Genomic DNA, 23,084 nt, shown 5'->3' on the forward strand with positions numbered 1-23,084 from the left:
CAGCTAAGTGATCAGGAGATTCTCAGCCTCCAGGAAAAAAACTTTAGACTATTGATGCTGAAGATGATGCAGGACATTGGAAATAAACTGGAGGCAAAGATGGATAACTTATATGAAACACTGAGCAAAGAGATACAAGATATAAAATTTAAACAAGAAGAGATGCAAAATACAATGACTGAAATAAAAAATTCACTAGAAGCAGTTAACAGCAGAATACAGGAGGCAGAAGAATGAATAAGCGAGGTGGAGGATAGATTAGTAGAAATTATGGATGTGGAACGGAAAAGAGAAAAAAGATTGAAAACAAGTGAAGAGAGTCTCAGAGAACTCTGGGACAACGTTAAACACACCAACATCTGTATTATAGGGGTTCCAGAAGGAGAAGAGAAAGAGAAGGGGACAGAAAAAACATTCCAAGAGATGATAGCCAAAAACTTCCGTAACATAAGACAGGAACCACTCACTCAAATCCAGGAAGCACAACAAGTACCATATAAAATAAACCCAAGGAGGAACACCCAAAGATGCATATTGATCAAACTGACCAAAATTAAAGACAAAGAGAAAATCTTGAACACAGCTAGGGAAAAGGAACAACATACAAGGGAACCTCAATAAGGTTATCAGCAGATTTTTCAGCATAAACTCTGCAGGCCAGAAGGGAGTGGCATGATATACTTAACATGATGAAAGGAAAAAACCTCCAACCAAGATTACTTTACCCAGCAAGGCTCTCATTCAGATTTGAAGGAGAAATCAAAACCTTCACAGATAAGCAAAAGCTAAGAGAATTTAGCAACACTAAACCAGCCTTACAACAAATACTAAAGGAGCTTCTGTAGTCAGAAAAGAAAAGACAGCAACAGGAAACAAAAATGCCACAAATGACAAGGCTCACCAGTAAAGGTATATATACAGTAAAGATACAAAGTCATCCATGCACAATTATGCCACCAAAATCAGAAATCATGAAAAGAGGTGGGTACAAATGCAAGACACCAGAGATGAACTTGCAGTTAAGAGACCAACAACTTAAAACATTCTTATATATATATATATATATATATAGGGAGAGAGAGAGAGAGAGAGACTCTTACATCAAAACTTCAGAATAACTGCAAACCAAAAATCTACAATTGATGCACAAATAAGAAAAATCAACTCAGGAGTTCCCGTCGTGGTGCAGTGGTTAATGAATCTGACTAGGAACCATGAGGTTGTGGGTTCGATCCCTGCCCTTGCTCAGTGGGTTAACAATCCGGCGTTGCCGTGAGCTGTGGTGTAGGTTGCAGACGCAGCTCGGATCCCGCGTTGCTGTGGCTCTGGCGTAGGCCGGTGGCTGCAGCTCCGATTTGACCCCTAGCCTGCGAACCTCCATATGCCGTGGGAGCGGCCCAAAGAAAGCAAAAAAAAAAAAAAAAAAAAAAAAAAAAAAAGAAAGAAAAATCAACTCAAATACAATGCTAAAGATAGTCATCAAACCAGAAGAGGACAGAACAAGAAGGGAAGAAAAAAGAGCAACAAAAACAAATCCAAAGCAATTAATAAAATGACAACAAGAACATACCTACCAATAAGTACCTTAAACGTTAATAAACTAAACGCCCCAACCAAAAGACGTAGACTGGCTGAATGGATACAAAAACAAGATTCATACATATGCTGTCTTCAAGTGACCCACTTCACTTCTAGGGACACATAAAAATTGAAAGTGAGAGGATGGAAGAAAATATTTCATGCAAACAGGAATCAAAGCTGGAGCAGTAATACTCATATCAGACAAAATGACTTTAAAATGAAAAATATTTTATGGGACACTACATAATGATCAAAGGATCAATTCAAGAAGAAGATATAAATATTTTAAATATCTACACACCCAACATAGGTTCACCACAATATATAAGGCAACTGCTAACAACCTTAAAAGGACAAATTGACAAATTATTTTCCTTCCCCACATTTTATGATTTTGATGTCCTTTTTTAACATCTCCATATTTATCCTTTTGCTATTTCTTGTGTTTATCATCACTTTTCAAATAGATTTTTTTTAAAAAATTTGTATACTGGCTTATTTGTGATTACTTTCCAATTATGATTTCCTCCATCCTATTTCTTCTTACTTCTTTTTTATTTAGAGGAGCCCTTTCAGTATTTCTTTTAGAATGGGTTTAATGTTGCTGTACTCTTTTAGATTTCGTTTGTTGCAGAAATTCTTTATTTTTCCTTCTATTGTAAGTGATATTCTTTCTGGGTAGAATATTTAGGCTGCAAATTTTTCCCTGTTAGAAATTTGAATATATCTTGACACTCTTTTCTGGCCTGTAGTATTTCTGTAGAGAAATCAGCTGATAGCCTTATGAGGGTTCTTTATAATTAGCTCTTTGTTTTTCTCTTGCAGCCTTTAGAATCCTCTCTTCATCTTTAACTTTTGCCATTTTTATTATAATATGTTTTGGGTTCAACTTATTTGGGGGCCCTCTATGCTTCCAGTATCTTTTTTTTTTTTTTTGTCTTTTGTCTTTTTGTTGTTGTTGTTATTGTTGCTATTTCTTGGGCTGCTCCCAGGGCATATGGAGGTTCCCAGGCTAGGGGTTGAATCGGAGCTGTAGCCGCTGGCCTACGCCAGAGCCACAGCAACGCAGGATCCGAGCCGCGTCTGCAACCTACACCACAGCTCACGGCAACGCCGGATCGTTAACCCACTGAGCAAGGGCAGGGATCAATCCCGAAACCTTATGGTTCCTAGTCGGATTCGTTAACCACTGCGCCACAACGGGAACTCCCTGCTTCCAGTATCTTGATGTCTGTTTTCTTTAGATTTGGAAAGTTTTAGCTGTAATTTCTTCAAATATATATACACTTTTTTTTCCTTTTTTTTTTTTTTAGGGTGACACCCATAGCATATGTAAGTTCCCAGACTAGGGGTCAAATTGGAGCTGTAGCTGCTGGCTTACACCATGGCCACAGCAACACAGACTCTGAGCCACATCTGCAGCCTACACCATAGCTCACAGCAATGCTGGATCCTTAACCCCCTAAGCAAAGCCAAGGATCAAACCTGCATCCTCATGGATACTAGTTGGGTTCATTACCATGATGGGATCCCCTAAAGTGAACTTTTAAAATTTTCTTTTAATTTAAGGTTGAAGTATAATTGATTTACAGTGTTATGTTAGTTTCAGATGTAAGCAAAGTGATTTGTTACACATGTACATACATTCTTTTTCAGGTCTTTTTTAATATTTGCTTTTTATAAAAGTATGGTTGATTTACAATGTTGGCTAATTCTGCTGTACCACAAAGTGACACAGTTTTTTATATATATGAAATATATATATATATTTCCTTTCTTATATTATCTTCCATCTTGGCTTATCCCAAGAGACTGGGTATAGTTCCCTATGCTATGCAGTAGGACCTCATTACTTATCCATTCTAAATGTAATAGTTTGCCTCTACTAATTCCAAACTCCAGTCCATCCCACTCTCTCCCCTCTCCACTTTGGTGAGCACAAGTCTCTTCTTTATGTCCATGAGTTTGTTTCTCTTCTGTAGATAGGTTCATTTGCTTCGTATTTTTATTTATTCATTCATTCATTCATTCCTCTGTACAGCATGGGGACCAAGTTACACATACATGTATACATACTTTTTCCTTCCATTTGCTTCATATTTTAGATTCCACAAAGAAGTGATATCATATGATATTTGTCTTTTTCTTTTTCTTTTCTTTTTTTTTTTTTTGTATTTTCTAGAGCCTCACCCATGGCATATAGAGGTTCCCAGGCTAGGGGTCTAATCGGAGCTGTAGCCACTGGCCTACACCAGAGCCACAGCAACACTGGATCCCTAACCCACTGAGCGAGGCCAGGGATCAAACCCGCAGCCTCATGGTTCCTAGTCAGATTCGTTAATGATTGAGCCATGACGGGAACTCCTGTCTTTCTGATTTACTTAATTTACTATGATAATCTCTAGTGTCCTACATGTTCCTGCAAATGGCATTATTTCATTCTTTTTTATGACTGAGTAGTATTCCATTGCATGTATGTACCACCTTTTCTTAATCCATTCATCTGTTGATGGACATTTGGTTTGTTTCCATGTCTTACCTATTGTCAGCTGTGCTGCAGTGAACATAGGGGTGCATATATCTTTTTCAGTGAAAGTTTTGTTGGGATATGTGCCCAGGAGTGGGACTGCTTGATCATATGGTTGTTCCATATTGAGTTTTCTGAGAAGTCTCCATACTGTTTTCCATAGTGGCTGTAGCAATTTATATTCCCACCAACAGTGCAGTTCCCTTTTCTCCACACCCTCTCATGCATTTGTTCTTTGTCATCTTATTAATAATGGCCATTCTGACCAGTATGAGGTGGTACCTCATTGTAGTTTTGATTTGTATTTCTCTAATAATTGGTGATGTTGAACATTATTTTATGCACCTCCAGGCCCTCCTTTTTTCTTCTTTGGAGAAGTGTCTATTTAGATCTGCCCATTTTTTGATTGGGTTGTTTGTTTTTTTGGTAGAGAGCCAAATAAGGTGTTTGTATATTTTGGAGCTTAATCCCTTGTCTATCACATTGTTTGCAAATTTTTTTTTTCCATTCTGTGACTTGTCTTTTCATTTTGATTATGGTTTCCTTTGCTATGCAAAAGAATTTAAGTTTAATTAGGTCCCATTTGTTTATTTTTGTTTTTATTTTCATCATAAATAAAAGGTGGATCAATAAAGATATTCCTGAGATTTATGTCAGCGTGTTCTGCCTATGTTTTCCTTTAAGAGTTTTACAGTATTTGGCTTTACATTTAGGTCTTTAATCCATTTTGAGTTTATTTTTGTGTTGAGTGTTAGAGAATGCACCAATTTCATTCTTTTACATATAGTTGTTCAGTTTTCCTGTTCTATTGATCTATTTTTCTGGATTTTTGTGTGTGTGTGTGTGCCAGCACTGTACAGTTTTGATGACTGTAGTTATGTAGTTTAGCCTGAAAACAAGGAGCCTAATTCCTCCAGTTACATTTTCACCCCCCCCCTCAGGGTTGATTTGGCTATTCAGGGTCTTTTGTGTTTCCATACAAATTAAAAAATTTTTGGATCTATTTCTGTGAAAAATGACATTGGTATTTTGTTAAAGATTGCACTGAATCTGTAGCTTGCTTTGGAAAATACTGTCAATTTTGACAATATTGATTCTTCCAATCTAAGATTATAGTATATTTTTCAATCTGTTTGTGTCATCTTCAGTTTCCTTCATTAGCATCTTAGAGTTTTCAGAGTACAGATCTTTTGCCTCCTTAGATAGGTTTATTCCTAGGTATTTTATTTTATTTGATGCAATGGTAAGTAGGATCATCCTTAATTTCTGTTTCTGAGCTTTCATTATTAGTGTGTAGGAATGCAAGAGATTTCTCTATATTAATTTTGTATCCTGCAACTTTACCAAATTCGTTGATGAGCTCTATCTGTTTCCTCATAGCATTTTTAGGATTTTCTATGTATAGTATAATGTCACATGCAACAGTGGCAGTTTTCCTTTTTCTTTTCCAATTTGGATTCCTTTTATTTCTCTTCTCTGATTGCCTTGGCTAGGACTTCCAAAACTATGTTTGAATTGACGTGGTGAGGGTGGACATCCTTGTCTTCTTCCCAATGGTAAAGGAAATGCTTTAGCTTTTCACTGTTGAGAATGATGTTAGCTGTGGGTTTGACATATTTGGCCTTTATTATGTTGAGGTTGGCTCCTTCTAAGTCTACTTTCAGAAATGGGCATTGCTTTTTGTCAAAAGCTTTTCTGGAATCTATTGAAATGATCATATAGCTTTTATTCTTGTTGTTGTTGTTGTTGTTGTTTTTCTTTTTAGAGCTGCACCTGTGGCATATGGAGTGTATCAGAGCTACACTGCCAGCTTACACCACAGCCACAGCAATGCCAGATCCAAGCCACATCTGTGACCTACACCACAGCCCAAGGCTACGCAGGATCTGTAACCCACTGAGTGAGGCCAGGGATCGAACCCACACCCCCATGGATCCCAGTCAGGTTCTTAACCCACTGAGCCACAACAGGAACTCCCAGTTTTTATTCTTCATTTTGTTAGTGTATATCACACTGATTGATTTGTGGATATTGAAGTATAAATTCCTGATATAAATCCAACTTGATCATAGTATATGCTCCTTTTAATGTATTGTTGGTTTCAGTTTGCTAGTATTTTGTTGAGAATTTTTTTTCATTTACTTTCATCAATGATAATTTTCTTTTTTTGTGGTATTTTTGTCTGGTTTTGGTATCAGGGTGATGGTGGTCTCATAGAATGAGTTCAGGAGCGTTCCTTCCTTTGAAGTTTTTTGGAATAGTTTCAGAAGTGTGGGTGTTAACTCTTCTCTGCATGTTTGATAGAATTCACTTGTGAAGCCATCAGGTCCTGGACTTTTGTTTGTTGGAATTTTTTAAAATCAGAGTTTCAATTTTAATACTTGTGATTGGTCTGCTCTTCTTTTCTATTTCTTCCCGTTTCACTCTTGAAAGATTGTACCTTTGTAAGAATCTGTCCATTTCTTCTAGGTTGTCCATTTTATTGGCATATAGTTGCTTGTGGTAGTCTCTTATGATTTTTTGTGTTTCTGTGATGTCCATTGCAAATTCTCTTTTGCCATTTATAATTTTATTGATTTGCCATCTCTTTTTTTTTGATGAGTCTGGCTAAAAGTTTATTAATTTTGTTGATTTTTTTTTAAGAACCAACTTTTGCTTCCATTGATCTTCCCTATTTTCTGCATCTCTATTTCATTTATTTCTGCTCTGATCTTTATGGTTTCTTTCCTTTTAATAATTTTGGGCTTTGTCACTTCTTCTCTAGTTGCTTTAGGCTAGGTTGGTAAAGTTAGGTTGTTTATTTGCTATTTTTCTTGTTTCTTGAGATAAGGTTGTATTGCTATAAACTTCCCTCTTAGAACTGCTTTTGCTGGGTCCCCTAGGTTTTGGGTTGTCATATCTTCATTGTCACTTATTTCTAAGTATCTTTTGATTTCTACTTTGATTTCTTCAGTGATTCATTGATTGTTTAGTAACATAATTGTCTAGTCTCACATGTTCGTGTTTTTTATAGTTTTTTTTCATGTAAGTAATTTCTAATCTCGTACCGTTGTGCTTGGAAAAGATGCTTGATATGATTTCAGTTTTCTTAAATTTAACAAGGCTTGCTTTGTGGCTCAGGAAATGATCTATCCTGGAGAATATTCCATGTGTACTTGAGAAGAAAGTGTATTCTTATGCTTTCAGATGGAATGTCATATAAATGTCATTTAAGTCCATCTGGTCTAATGTGTTATTTAAAGCCTGCGTTTCCTTATTGATACTCTGTCTGGGTGATCTGTCCATTGATATAAGTGTGGTGTTAAAGTCCCTCACTATTGCTTTGTTATCGTCAGTTTCTCCTTTTATTGCTATTCACTTTGGCTTTATATGTTGAGGTGTTCCTATATTAGGTGCATATATATTTACAACTCTTAGATCTTCCTCTGGGATTGATCTCTTAATCATTATGTGCTGTCCTTCTTTGTCTCTTATAACAATCTTTAAAGTCTATTTTTTCTGATATGAAAATTGCTTTTCCAGTTTTCTTTTGATTTCCATTTGCACAGAATGCTTTTTCCATCTCCTCACTTGTAGTCTGTATGTGTTCTGAGATCTGACATTGGTCTCTTATAGACAGTATATATACAGGTCTTATTTTTGTATCCATTAAGCCAGTATATGTCATTTGATTGTAGCGTTTAATCTATTTACATTTAATGTAATTATTTTTACACATGTTCTCATTGCTCTTTTGTTAATTAGTTTTTGTAGGTCTTTTTTCCTTCCCTTCCTCTTTTGTTCTCTTGTGATTTGATGATTATATTTAGTGTTGTGTTGAATTGCTTTTTCTTTGTGTGTGTGTGTGTGTGTGTGTCTATTGTAAGATTTTTGGTTTGCAGTTCCCATGAGGTTTTGATATAGCAGTTTATATATGTACAAGATTGTTTTAAATTGCTGGTCTTTTAATTTCAAATGTGTTTCCTATATCCTGCATTTGTATTTATTTTTATACTTATATTTATTTTTAAAATTTGTATTGTCTTCTTAGGGCTGCACCTGTGGCATAGGGAAGCTCCCAGGCTAGGGCTCGAATCAGAGCTTAGCTGTTGGCCTCTGCCTCAGCAACACTGGGTCTGAGCCGCATCTGTGACCTACACCACAGCTCATGACAACCCCGGATCTTTAACCCACTGAGTGAGGCTAGGGCTTGAGCCTGCATTCTCATGGATACTAGCTGTGTTCTTTACCACTGAGCCACAATGGGAACTCCCTTTTTTTTTTTTTCTTTTAATGGTAGTACCCATGGCATATGGAAGTTCCCAGGCCAGGGGTTGAATCTGAGGTGCATCTACGACCTACATCACAGCTGCGGCAATGCCAGATCCTTTAACTCACTGCACCAAGCCCAGCACTGAACCTGCACTTACACAGCAATTCAAGCTGCTGCAGTCAGATTCTTAATACATTGTGCCACAGTGGGAACTCCCAGTTGCTGGTTTTGACATCATATTTGTGTGTGGATGATTTCTTACCTTACTGGATGTATGGCTTTACCAGTGAGCTTTCTCATTTGTAATTTTTTCCCTCAATTTTTAAAGTTTTAGTGGAGTGTAGTTAATTTACAATGTTGTAATGATTTCTGCTGCACAACAAAGTAATTCAGTTATATATATACATGCATCAATTCTTTTCCCATGTAGACTGTCACAGAATATTGGGTAGAGTTCCCTGTGCTGTATAGCAGGTCCCTGTTGGCCAGTCATTCCTTATACCACAGTGTACATATGCTACTCTCAAACCCCAGTCCATCCCTCCCCCCAACCATGTCCCCTTTGGTAACCTTAAATTTGTTTTCAAATTCTGTGAGTCTGTTCTGCAGATAAGTTAATTTGTATCCTTTTTTAGATTCCACATGTAAGTGATATCATATATTTATCTTTCATTATCTGAGTAACATTGCTTGATATGATCATTTCTAGGTTCATCCATGTTTCTGCAAATGGCATTATTTCATTTTTTGTGGCTGAGTATACATGTACCACATCTTCTTTACCCATTCATCTGTCAATGGACATTTAGGTTGCTTCCATGTCTTGGCTATTGTAAATAGTGTTGCAGTGAACTTTGGAGTGCATGCATCTTTTTGTTTGTTTGTTTTTGGCTGCTCTGCCCTGCAGCATATGGAGCTCCCAGGCCAGGGATCAGGCCCATGCTGCAGTTGCGGCCTAAGCCATAACTGCGGCAACCCCAGATCTTTAACCCACTATGCTGAGCCAGGGAATGAATCCATGTCCCAGTGCTCCCAAGATGCTGCTGATCCTATTGTGCCACAGTGAAAGCTACACATATATCTTTTTGAATGATGGTTTTCTCTGGCTAAATCCTCAGGAGTGGGACTGCTGTATCATATAGTAGTTCTGTTTTTAGTTTGTTTTGTGGAAAGCCCATACTCTTTTTCATAGCAATTGTACCAGTTCTCATCCCACCAACAGTGTGAGAGAGTTCCCTTTTCTCTGCACCCTCTCCAGCATTTATTGTTTGTGGATTTATTAATGATGACCATTGTTGCTGGTATAGGTGATACCTCATAGCAGTTTTGATTTGCATTCTTCTAAAAATTAGTGATGTTGAGCACATTTTCATGTGTTTTTTTGTCATCTGTCTTTTTGGAGTAATGTCTTTTTAGATCTTCTGCCTATTTTTTTGATTGGATTGTTAGTTTTTTTGATATTGAGTTGAATAAGTTGTTTGTGTATTTTGGAAATTAATCCCTTGTCAGTCACATTGTTTGCAAATATTTTCTCCCATTCCATGGGTTATAATTTTATTGTGTTTATGGTTTACTATAGTATGCAAAACCTTTTAAGTTTAATTAGGTCCCATTTGTTTATTTTTGTTTTTATTTTTATTACTCTGGATCTGAAAAGATACTGCTGCAGTTTATGTCAGAGAGTGTTCTGCCTATGTTTTCCTCTAAGAGTTTTTTTGTTTTATAGTATCCAGTCTTATATTTAGGTATTTAATCCATTTTGAGTTTATTTTTGTGTGTGGTGTTAGAGAATGTTGCAGTTTCATTCTTGCACATGTAGCCATCTAGTTTTCCCAGCACCACTTGTTGAAGAGACTTTCTTTTCTTTATTGTATATTCTCACCTCCTTTGTTGTAGATTAGTTAGCCATAGGTGCTTGGGTTTATTTCTGGGCCTTGTATCCTGTTCCATTGATCTATATTTCTGTTGTTATGCTAGGACCATACTGCCTTCATAACTATAGCTTTGTAGTATAGTCTGAAGTCAAGGAGCCTGATTGCTCTAGCTTCATTTTTCTTTCTCAGGATAGCTTTGGATGTTTGAGGTCTTTTGTGTTTCTATACAAATTAAAAATTTTTTCTTCTAGTTCTGTGAAAAATGTGATTGGTAATTTGATAGGGATTGCAGTGAATCTGTAAATTGCCTTGAGTAGTATAGTCATTTTGACAATATTTATTCTTCCAGTCCAAAAAATGGTATACCTTTCTGCCTGTTTGTGCATCTTATAGTTTTCAGAGTAGAAGTCTTTTGGCTCCTTGGATCGGTATAAACTTAGATGTTTTATTCTTTTTTATGTGATGGGGAATAGGATTGTTTCTTTTGTTTCTCTTTCTGATCTTTCATTGTTAGTGTGTAGAAATGTGAAAGATTTCTGTGTGTTGATTTTGTGTCCTGCAACTTTACCAGATTCATTGATGAGCTCTAGTAATTTTCAGTAACATTTTTAGGATTTTCTGTGTACAGTATTATCATTTGCAAATGGCAATATTCTTACTTCTTCATTTTCATTTTGGATTCCCTTTATTTCTTTTTCTCTGATTGCTGTGGCCAGGACTTCCAAAACTGTGTTGAATTAAAGTGGCAAGTGTGGACATTCTTGTCTTGTTCCTGATCTTAGTGGAAATTCTTTCAGCTTTTCACCATTGAGAATGACATTAGCAGTGGGTTTATCATATGTGGGCATTTTGGGGAATGGGTGCACATAGAAGTTCCCAGGCTTGGGTTTGAATGGGAGATGCAGCTGCTGGCCTATGCCACAACTACAGCAACACCAGATCCAAGCCACATCTGCAACCTACACTGCAGCTCATGGCAACACTGGATTCTTAACCCACTGAGCAAGGCCAGGGATCAAACCCGCTTCTTCATAGAGATATTGTTGAGTCCTTAATCCGCTGAGTCACAAAAGAAATCCCATATATGGCCATTATTAATTGCAAATGCATTTCCAGTATCCTGCACTTGTATTCTCCCCTTCTCACAATTGCTGCTTTTGATAGCATATTTGTGTGTAGATGATTTCTTACCTTTACTATATGTTTGCCTTTACTGGTAAACCTTCTCATTTGTAATTTTCTTGTTTCTCATTGTGGTTTTTTATTGTCTTACTTTTTGCTTGTCTTAGTTTGATTTCTCTATTGAATCTGACTGAGAGCCTTGCTGGGTAGAGTATTCTTGGTTGCAGGTTTTCCCTTTTTGTCACTTTAAATATGTGATGCATCAGTCCCTTCTGGCCTGCAGAGTTTCTGCTGAGAAATCAGGAGCTAATAACCTTATGAGGATTCCCTTATATGTTATTTGTTGTTTTTCTCTTACCACTTTAAGTATTTTTTTGTGTGTGTCTTTAATTCTTGTCATTTTGATTAGTATGTATTCATGTTCCTCCTAGAGTTTATCTTGTATGGGATTCTTGGAATTCCTCTTGTGGCTTAGGGGATTAAGACTCCAACTAATATCCATGAGGATGTGAGTTTGATCCCTGGCCTTGCTCAGTGGGTTAAGGATCTGGCATTGCTGCAAGCTGTGGTTGCAGATGTGGCTTGGATCTGGCATTGCTGGGCTGTGGTGTAGGCCAGCAACTGCAGCTCCATTGTGACCCCTAGCTTGGGAACTTCCGTATGCCACAGGTGCAGCATTAAAAAGAAAAAAAAAAAGTTCCTTATGGGATTCTCTGTGCTTCCTTGACTTGAGTGTTTGCTTTGCCGTGTTAGGGAAGTTTTTGGTTATGAGCTCTTTACATATTTTCTCTGGCCCTTGCTCTCTTTCCTCATTCTGTGCATCCTCTAATGCAAATGTTGGTGTTTTTATTGTTGTCCCAGCAGTCTCTGAGACTATCCTCATTTTTTTTTTGGCCACACCCACAGCATATGGGAGTTCCTGGCTCAGGGATCGAATCCAAGCCACAGATACAACCTGTGCCACAGCTGTGGCAATTTTGGATACTTAACCCATTATGCCAGGCTGGGGATTGGACCTGCACCTTAGCAGTGACCTGAGCTGCTGTAGTCAGATCCTTAACCCACTGTGCCACAGCAGGAACTCCTCTCCTCATTTTTTTTCATTCTTTTTTTCTTCATTCTCTTCCACTGCAGTTATTGCTACCACTCTGTCTTCTTGCTCACTTATTTGTTCTTCCTTATTTATTCTTCTATTGATTCCCTGTAGTGTATTTTTCATTTCAGTTGTTGTATTGCTCATTTCTATTTGTTCTTTAAATCTTCTAGCTCTCTGTTAAACATTTTTTAATGTCTTCTTTATCTGTGCCTCCATTCTTTTTCAGAGATCTTGGATCATCTTTACTGTCATTACTCTGTAGAGTAGAGGTATCTAGTCTATCTCTACTTTACCTTGTTGTACTTCTGGGTTTTTATCTTGTTTCCCTCATCTGGAACATATTTCTCTGCAGTCTCATCTTCTTTAACTTTTTATGTTTCTGGTCTCCTTTCTTCAGGCTGCAGTATCATAGTGTTTTTATTCTTCTTCTTCTTTTGCTTCTGGTGTCTGTCCCCCCATGGGTGAGGCTGATCCAGCAGCTTGTGCAAGCTTCCTGGTTGGAGTGCCTTCCCTCTGGTGGATGGAGCTGGGTCTTGTCCCTTTGGTGGGCAGTGTCAAATCAAGGTATATGTTTAGAGGTGGTTGTGAGCTTAGTACCACTTTAGACAGTCTGTTTGCTCATGAATGGGTCTGTGTTCCTACATTCTGGTTGTTTGGCCTGAAGTGTCCTAGAACCACAGTCTGCAGGTTCTTGTGTCGGGCCAGGTCTTGATTCCAAAATGGCAACCTCTGGGAGTGCTTCACCAACCAATATTCCCTGGGGCCTCCACTACCAGTGTCCTTACCTCCACAGTAAGCTACAGCTGACCCCACCTCCTCAGAAGACCCTCCAAGATCCACAAGTAGGTCCAGCCCAGTCTTCTGTTGAAACCTTGTGTGCACCATCCAAGAGTAGGGGCTCTTTCCTCCAATCCTGTGGAGCTCCTGAACTCAAGTGCCACTGACCTTAAAAGCCAAATGCTTGGGTGGCTTCTTCTGATGCCAGTCTGGAGAGCCTGGCCTGGGTCTTAGAACTCTCACTCCTGTGGAGAACCTCTGCGATTTACCCACCCAGCAGGTATGGGATTTGTTTATATTACACAGGCACCTCTCCTACTATCTTCTTGTGGCTGCTTCTTTGCCTCTGGAGGTAAAGTATCTTTTTTTGGTAGGTTCCAGTCTTTTTTGTTAATGCTTGTTTAGCTGGCAGTTGTGATTTTGGTGTTTTCATGAGAGGAGCTGAGCTTAAGTCATTTTACTCCATCATCTTGTCTGGTATTGAGGGGCTTCTTTTATTTTGGATGCTTGCTGCATCTTTCCTCAGTGTGTGCTGGCTGTTATCCTCTTGGTATGGGGTGTGTGGTTTCAGCAGCTCTTGTATAGTCCTGAGATGGCAGGGGCAGTGCTTGGTATCTTCTTGTGGGTCTCTTTGGGGCAGCAGCAGCCCATGCATTCCCAGGACAATAGGGACAGAATTTGGTGCCTGCTTGTGGGTCCATAGTGGCAGCAGTGGCCCAAGCCCACCTCCGGAGTCCATGATGGTGGTGACGGCTTGTGCCCACTCCCAGAACTCCAGCAGGCAGTAGAAACCTGTTGCCTGAGAGTGTTCAGAGGGAAAGAAGCTCTTTTGACAGTCCCACCTCCTCATCTCCCATGCCGCCTTGCAGTGACACTTTGCCTCTCTGGTGTGCCTACGCGTCTTCTAAGTACACCTTCAGTTCCCATAGTGCAGCCTCTTTAGTGTATCTCCACACAGCGAATCCTGGTCGTCTCCCTAGGTCTGATCAGCCCCCAGCCCCTATTTGCATCACTGGATGAGTGTCTCAGACTGGGGAGTGCAGGTTTTTGGTGCCAGTCTTCTATGCAGGTCACACTTTGTTTTGCCTTCCAGAAAACAGTTACTGTGCTCTCCTTCTAGGCTCCGAAGCTCCCCCTCCATACAGGCTGATCTCTCCTCTTGTGAGGGGACTTGCCAGGGTACAGGAAATTTTCCTCCTTTCTAGCTCCCAGGCCCATCCTGAATGCTTTATCTCTCTCTCTCTCTTTTCTTCCCCCTTTTCCCGCTGTGCCCTATGTGGAGGTTTTCTTGCCCCTTTGGAAGTCTGAGGTCCTCTGCCTGCATTTACAGATGTTCATTTTGAATCGTCCCATTGGCAGGTATATTTTTAATGTATTGTGGGAGGAGGTGAGCTCCATGTCCTACTCCTCTTCCATCTTCATTGCTCCCCTCAGGTGCAGTCTTTAGGTATAATTGTGCTTTGGGTTGATCTGTCTAAAATAGTTTCTCCAGGTTTTCATTAACTTAAAATGTTAGAGTTTTTGTAAATTAAGTTGAATGATGGGAATTAATTGAATATCCAGGTCATTTCAAATAAGATTAAATACTGGAACATTAATTGCTAAACAGGTCTAAGTATAGCTACTTCTATCTTTTTATTATAAGAAAACTAAAGATATTTGGAATTTATTGCACTACTTTGAGAAAAGAAATAATGCTGTGAGAAGATGTTTGTTTCTAGGAGTTACATAGTATTCTTATATATGCCAACCAGGAAATGATAAACAGTTCACAATTACTTGCTGTTTGTTTTTGCCAGAGATCAAAGTTTTTAAGGTTTAAAAATTATAATATGTAATTAAAGTTTCTTGAAATAATAAAGGATACATCTCAATATGCAAGGAAAATAGAATGTGTGTTTTCAGCAAAAGAAGGTATGAGCAATGGAAATGCATTTTGTGAAGGGGAAAGAGTGATTTTTGTCCTAAAGCTAGTCATTTCTAAATGGAAAAAAAATAAGAGATAAAATAACATAGATACAAAGTTATGAAAGGTTTGTGGGAAAAAAAGGAGAGATAAAATAATATAGATACAAAGTTATAGAAGGTCCTGAGAAGAAAGTTTTGTAACATAGTAGACTGGGATTGGATTACATTTAATTAGGTAAATGAATTTTTTTATTGAGGGAGGGATAGTGCAGGACTGGAGTTTTAGAGTTCTTTCTCTGTTAAGAAAATAAAGTTTCTCAGAATATTAAGCTACTTTTGGTAGTAGACTATGAGTTTCTTTGCCTTCTGATCTGAATTTGCCTTTAAAAGCTTTTATTGTTACTTTGGTTGAATACATAAGTATTGTTTCACAGTGACCTATGGTCCTATTTGACCAAGTGTTCTAAAACTTTTTAGGAGTTCCCGTTGTGGCGCAGTGGTTAACGAATCCGACTAGGAACCATGAGGTTGCGGGTTCAATCCCTGCCCTTGCTCAGTGGGTTAAGGATCCGGCATTGCCGTGAACTGTGGTGTAGGTTGCAGACGTGGCTTGGATCCCGAGTTGCTGTGGCTCTGGCGTAGGCCAGTGGCTACAGCTCCGATTCGACCCCTAGCCTGGGAACCTCCATATGCCGCGGGAGCAGCCCAAGAAATGGCAAAAAGACAAAAAAAAAAAAAAAAAAAGTTTTTTAATATCTTTGCCATAGTTCCCCTAGTCAAATTCTAAATAAAATTTCCTTTGACCTCCAGCTAACTTTGGGATGCTTCAAAGGTCCTCTGAAATATCTCAGAGAAGGAATATTAAACTAATTAGGCTTATTTGGTATGTTTAATTACTTGAGAATCATTGTCAAGTGATTAGAGATAAACCTCTTTGGTTATATTGTATGGGTAAATTTCATTAATATAGATATTTCAAAATTTACATGGAATTCCTAAAAGTCTGACATGTCTTGGTATAATGCTATCAGTCATAATTCTAGTTACTATCTTAAAATGTTGTATGTCAGAAATATCCAAATTGTTCGTCAGTTCCATTGTAATTAGATCTTTAACCACGTCATTACAAGTCTTTTGTCATTTTTTAGACAATCATTGTTTTACCTCTGATGCTTTTAGAAAATGAGGATTCATAAAATGGACTTTCTGGCAAATAGAAGTTTCTGATGACTTTTGGATTATACAGCTGAACTAATGTAGTATGAAATTAACAAAACTCTAATAGAAAACCTGATGACTTCATCCAGATAAATAGAAGTTAATTACATGGGACTGAATGAGCCTATAAATATGATTTATAATTTTATGTTTTTTCTGAAACTTATGGTGGCTTTTAATCATCCGTTTTCCAGAGACTTTTATATACTAACTGACCTACATGTTGATAAATTATACCTTTGTAAACCAAATCTTTACCTGATCCCCAGAATTTGGCTTCTCCAGCTGGCTCCCCTGTGGACTTGATAGCTTTTTGTGACCAGATTACAACTAGTTATACTGATCATTGTTTTAATATGTTCACTCTTTTTGTTTTCAAATTATTTATGCCTCATGCCTCTCTCTGCTATACTATGACTTTATTAACATTACTAGCTATAGTACTTATATCCTTTCTCTTGCATTACCCCATGTGTAACCTAGAACTACAACAAAATTATGATGACTACATGTCTTGAGGCACTTGATCATATATGTAACTCTACATAGAATAATTATAGTACAAGTAAGTCTACATATGGGAAGAAGCAACAAGGGAAAACATTTCCTGGATCACAGTAGACCAGTAAGACAGGCAGTTCAGAGAATTTTAGAGTATTAACAGGGTCTGATCCAAAAATTAGCACATTGAATGGCCTATCAACAGAATCTTTGCCTGATCTAGGAACGAGCCTTCCTAGTGCCATGGGACAAAATTGGTTATGAATGCCTCTTAAATGTTGATTAAATTTATGACCAAGAGGAGGTGCTGTGGACAAAGAATATCACTTGCCTTATCAGTAAACACAGAACGTTTAGACCATCAGCCCCTGCAGATGGTCCTCCTTCCATGGTACACCCTGAGGGGAACTCAGAATGGAGATAAGCAGGCTATTGGCTCTAGATAGTTAAGACGAACATTAAAGGAATAATTTCATAAGTCCAAACTCTTGCATATTCACATACATAGAAAAGCACTAAACTTGTTAACTTGAGATGTCTGGTTTTTCCTTAACCAGCAGTAATCTTTTGATGTTCGACTCCCTGGTTATCTTTTGCAAAAGCTCGTGTATATCCTGGTTCTCCCCTTACCTCTTTGGATCAGTCCTTCAGAGCTATCTGAGAGACTGTATCTTGGGCTTAAGTCCTCAGTAATACCCCAAGTAAAACCTAATTCTTAACTTTGAGGTTGTGAGGTTTTGTTTTTTCTAGTCAACAGGATGTCCCAGGCTGTGCCCTGTCCCCCAGGGATTTCCCTTAGGCCTAAAATATTTTTCATATGTGAAATGCTTTAAAGTTTGTAAAGTGTTTCCCCCATATTTTTTCATTTTAAAAAACAGACTTTATTTCTTAGAAGCAGTTTTAGATTCACAGCAAATTTGAGTAAATATTCTCTCATTTTTTAACTTTGGTTCTCACATCCACCCTACAAATAGGTAGGACAGTTGTTATTATCTCCACATTTACATTTAAATTACTTTTAGAATCACACAGTAGCAAATAGAGACTGGTGCTAACTGACGTTTTCTGATCTTTTGAGCCCCAGGCCTTTCTCTTGGTTCTCACAGAGTGCCTTCTGAATCTTTCCAAATCTTTCCTTCCCCAAGCATGGGAACTGCGGACCTCCTGTCCTTCTCAGGGCTTAGAAATAAGTTTGGAACCTTCCTCTAGCTTCCTCTTTGAATACAGGGGCCCATGGAGAGCCTATCTGTGTCCTTAGTGAAAGGCCCACTGTCTCAGGCTCTGGCAGAGGCAGTGGGACCCAGAACTTGTACAATGCCCTGATAAGCTTCTTAGAGGTGGGTATTAGCAGGGATTGGATATCTTTCCCCTGATATGCCCTTCACACCTGACCCTGCCTTTAATTAGGATTCCATAGGGGAGCTGAGGGTGGGAGAATGGGGTGTTCCTTGCTATCCAGCTTCAGACCTACTCCCTGAGACCCTGGATTCTGATGACTTTTCAGAACTGAGAGGACACCCAGATGTCCAGATTTTAAGGTAAATTATGTGATTAGGTAGGAGGGATCAGCTGGGGTGCTGGCATAGCTCTATTACATAACACAGGAACACTAGAACTCTGTGAAGTTTCTTTAGGAAATTCAAAGTGATGAGTTTATGGCAAGGGACAGGGTGGACAGAGAGATGGTGAAAACATAATTATAGGAATCAAGGACAAAGAAGGAAGTTAACTTATCCATACTTCTTTTGCTTGTCCCTCTTTTGCTTTTTAAGACAATTGTATTTGCATTGCTAATTAATGTGGTATGCTAGAAAGATTGGGGCATTAGAAACTTACATGCACTGATACTCACTCACTATGTGACATTGAGCAAGTTACATCTCCTTTCTGGAACTCAATATCTTCTTGTCTCAAGTGGGAAGTTGCACTAAACATAGTTCCTCCTGCTTTTAACAACCTAAGATTCTATGGGATATTCATTTTGTTTATAATGTACTTCTTCATATGCAAAACTGATCATTTCTAGTTACTATCTTGTAATACTCTGTGGACATTGATTAGAGATTTAATAAGTATTTATTTGGGCTGGGCTTCTATGGCCTTCCTTATAAATTGGATTCTTTTTTTTTTTGTCTTTTTGCCTTTTCTAAGGGCCGCTTCCCACGGCATATGGAGGTTTCCATGCTAGGGGTCTAATCGGAGCTATAGCTACCGGCCTACGCCAGAGCCACAGCAATGTGGGATCTGAGTCGCGTCTGTGACCTACACCACAGCTCATGGCAACGCCAGAACCTTAGCCCACTGAGCAAGGCCAGGGATCGAACTGCAACCTCACGGTTCCCAGTTGGATTTGGTAACCACTGTGCCAGGACGGGAACTCTGAGGATACTTTAAGGGCCTTAAATATTTTTTCCTCTTGAGTCCATATGTAAAATTAACCCCTATGGGGAATTGATTCTGTACAATGCTTTTTGCAGACCTTATATGTTTTTACTCCTCCAACAAATCTGTGACATAGGTATTGTTATTACTATTTACATAGTAAGGTGCTGTTATTACTATTAAATTACATTTAAAATATTATAACATGTGCATGATGAAAAGGTTAAACAGTTAAACTGAACAATAGGATATACTGAAAAATAAGTCTTCCTCTGATCCCTGACTCTTAGTTCCCCTTTTCCAGGTGTCCTTTCAGAGATAATCTTTGCATGATCGATGCATATATTATTATTATGCCCATTTCACAGATGAGGCACTGAGGTTCAGACTCTCCAGGGTAGACATGTTTAGTAAGTAACACAGCTGGCAACCCAGCCTTTGACTCTATTCCCCAGGTTCCTCCCATGATACCACGTGGCCTGGGAAGCTTTAAGCTTTGTCCTCCCTGGATGATGGTGGTGTCATTTTAAGTCAGTCCAGTAAAAACATAGAGCCTTGATGTCACTGGCACTGCCTTCCACTGTTGCCTCTTTTTTTTTTTTTTTTTTTTTTTTTGGTCTTGTAGGGATACACCTGTGGCATATGGAGGTTCCCAGGCTAGGGGTCAAATCGGAGCTATAGTTGCTGGCCACAGCCACAGCCACAGCAACACCATGATCCTGAACCCACTGAGCGAGGCCAGGGATCAAATCCGACACCTCATGGTTCCTAGTTGGTTGATTTAGTTTCTGCTGCGCCACGACAGGAACTCCCACTGCTGCCTCTTTTTTGCCTAAAGCTTAAAATCATGTCTCCTTACTTTTTGCCTTTGTTAAGGTGAGATATGTGGCCTGGGGCATCAGCTACAGATGATTGAGCTCTCAGAAACTCAGGTTGAACCCCAGGAGTGCTGGCAGACTTGTTGCAAGGATCTCAGGGAGGACTGGGTGGACCCAGCTCAGGAACTTGGGCTGCTGGCTTACCTACACAGCAGAGGACCCCGAGATGCTTTTTCCCATGAGCAAGCGTTGACTCCTGGAACAAGGGGCAGTGGTTGTTTTCTGAGTAAAGTTTTGGTGGATCCTAGCTTTCCTATTAGGAGCAAATAACCTCTTTTTTTTTTTTTTTCTTTCTAGGTTTTTGATTATCCCCAGCTGGGGTTCATGGAGAAATCTCTGATTACTAATTTGAATCCCAGAGAAGGACCCATCTTTCAGTGGACAAAATGAGAGGCTTTGTGTAACCAGGCATAACAGCCCATCATGAGGAAATTGATCAGGATTGGGGTGCAGGAGAGGCGGTTACTCTGGCCAAAGCGGCTTCATTGGAGTCGCCTCCTCTTCCTATTGGGAATATTGATCATCGGCTCCACCTACCAGCACCTAAGGAGCCCCCGAGGCCTCCCCTCACTGTGGGCAGCAGTCTCTTCACAGCACCCTACTGTAAAACTAGCCAACCGAGACCTCCCCAACAATGAGATGATGATGGAGAGCAGTGACACTCCAAAATCTAGCTCTGAAATGGAGAGTGAGACACTGTCACCCCAAGTCACAGTGGGCAGAGATGAAACAACACCTGGCATAACGGAGAACACCCCTGGTACACCCAGAAGAATAGCCAGAATCATTCCAACAATACCCAAGAGTGACTATAGCCAGACAGCAGCAGGCATGGAAAAAGTGAAGGAACACACCCCAGTCACACCCAGTGGAGTACTGAATCACTACACTCCAACTTTGAGCAGACCAGCAGTAAAGAATTACACCCCAACAATACCCAGAGCAGAAGTGAAGAGCTACCGCCCAAGTCTAGCCAGGGGAAAGGTGAAGAAATACACCCCAACACCACTTGGTAGAATGGTAAACAGTTATGTCCCATTCACAGTCATGACAAGGACAGGGAGCCATGAGATCACCCCCAGAACAACAGTGAAAGAGAGTGAAATGATGGCAACCAACAAAATATTGGAAACCAACCCCTCCAAGAGACTAGTGGAGGAAACCACTCCACCTCCTTTCAAGGGAATGACTGCTAACACCCCAACTTTACTGACAAATAACTTTGAAGCAGACATCATGACTTCTCCAAGGAATGTGGTGGAAAAGAACACCCTAACTACCCCCAGAAGAGTGGACAATGACAGCTCAACCAACCGCTGGGGGTTAGTGGAAAAAAACAAGATGACAACACCCCAAGAAACGGTCCTGGAGCATACCACAGCCATCTCTGAAGGGCAAATGACAATAACCACCACAACAGGCAGCAGCCCAGCAGAAACAAAAGGCTCTACTGCTGCTTGGAAAGCTAGGCATCCCTTATATAGAACCAGTACACCCATCTTCAGAATATCCTCAGCCACTTTCTGGGGGCTGGCGAAAAACCCGTCCACAGCTGCCAGCACCCCAGTAACTCCCAGGGTCAGGGTAAATCCGACCACTCAGGTCCGTCACTGTGTGGTTGTAGAGCCAGTTGCAGCCGTGCCCACTGCCTCCTCCCCGAGTCTGACAACAGCCATGATCCCAGAGGCACCCAGTCTCAGTCCCTCACTGCTGCCTACCAGCCAGCCAGACCTCCACCCCAAGGCAGAATATCCCCAAGACCTGTTCAGTGTAGAGGAGCGAAGGCAGGGCTGGGTGGTCCTGCACATTTTTGGCATGATGTATGTGTTTGTAGCCCTGGCCATCGTGTGTGACGAGTACTTTGTCCCAGCCCTAGGTGTCATCACAGACAAGCTGCAGATCTCTGAGGATGTGGCAGGGGCCACATTCATGGCTGCTGGAGGCTCTGCCCCCGAGCTCTTCACCTCCCTCATCGGCGTCTTCATCTCCCACAGTAATGTGGGCATTGGCACCATAGTGGGCTCTGCAGTGTTCAACATCCTGTTTGTCATTGGCACTTGTGCCCTTTTCTCCCGGGAGATCCTCAACCTCACTTGGTGGCCCTTATTCCGTGACATCTCTTTCTACATCCTTGACCTAATGATGCTGATCCTCTTCTTCCTGGATAGCCTCATTGCCTGGTGGGAGAGCCTGCTGCTGCTGCTGGCCTATGCTATCTATGTGTTCACCATGAAGTGGAACAAACAGCTTGAGCTCTGGGTGAAGGAGCAACTCAACAAGAGGCCAGTGGCCAAGGTCATGGCCCTAGGGGACCTCAGCAAGGTAAGGACAGACTGGCTTAGGCTTCTCTAACCCCTTTTGGGCAAAAAGGTGGGGAAGGCCAGGGACCGAAGAAAGGAAAGTGCTGGGTCAGACCTCAAGAGATGAGTGTTCTGGTTCCCTTGCTGTTCACTCAGTATTTATAGAATCCTGTACTCTGCCAGGCACTATGCTCAAGCTTTTGAAGAGTGACCTTGGCTCAACCCCCAATCACCCTATAAAATGATTATTACTATGATCCTCCCATTGGCAGAGGAAGAAACTGAGGCCAAATGAAGTCAAACGATTTGCTCAAGGTCACACAGCATATAGATGGTGGAGCCAGGATAAACTGGGGGTGGTCTGATTGGGACTTTGGAAGTGACATTTGAGCTGGATTTTGAAGAATGTCCAAGGAAATATCAGGCAGGGGTGGGGGGGGTGGGGGGAATGATAATCTCTTCCATGTGCATGGTGTTTAGGGTTTTTCTAGCATGCTCATTTTCATTTAATCCTGTTTGTTCACATTCCAGACCTAGAGGGGCTGGTGGCTTGGGTGGGGTCTGAGAAGGGGAGGCTCTTTGAATTTTGTTTTGTTTCTAAAATATTGGAAAAGATGGGAACTCCATCCGCTGAAGAGCCAGCCCTGGAAGCTGAGCCCCTCTCTCTG

General features: G+C 40.1%; 1 protein-coding gene across 6 annotated transcripts in view; it reads left to right on the forward strand.

Annotated features, from left to right (window-relative positions):
- Positions 1 to 23,084, forward strand: part of SLC24A1 (solute carrier family 24 member 1) — a 58,849-nt gene that overhangs the window by 6,730 nt on the left and 29,035 nt on the right. For 3 of the 6 annotated variants that reach the window (XM_021100202.1, XM_021100193.1, XM_021100201.1), the window contains exon 2: positions 20,414 to 22,438. In XM_021100202.1, coding sequence (XP_020955861.1) covers positions 20,540 to 22,438 — 1,899 coding nt within the window. In that variant the 5' untranslated portion in view covers positions 20,414 to 20,539. Of the gene's footprint in view, positions 1 to 12,371; positions 14,589 to 15,883; positions 18,395 to 20,413; positions 22,439 to 23,084 lie in introns of those variants that run through there. The other 3 variants (XM_021100199.1, XM_021100195.1, XM_021100209.1) reach the window with 3 other exon arrangements.

Source organism: Sus scrofa, chromosome 1 (assembly GCF_000003025.6).
Source record: "Sus scrofa isolate TJ Tabasco breed Duroc chromosome 1, Sscrofa11.1, whole genome shotgun sequence".
Taxonomy (NCBI): Eukaryota; Metazoa; Chordata; class Mammalia; order Artiodactyla; family Suidae; genus Sus; species Sus scrofa.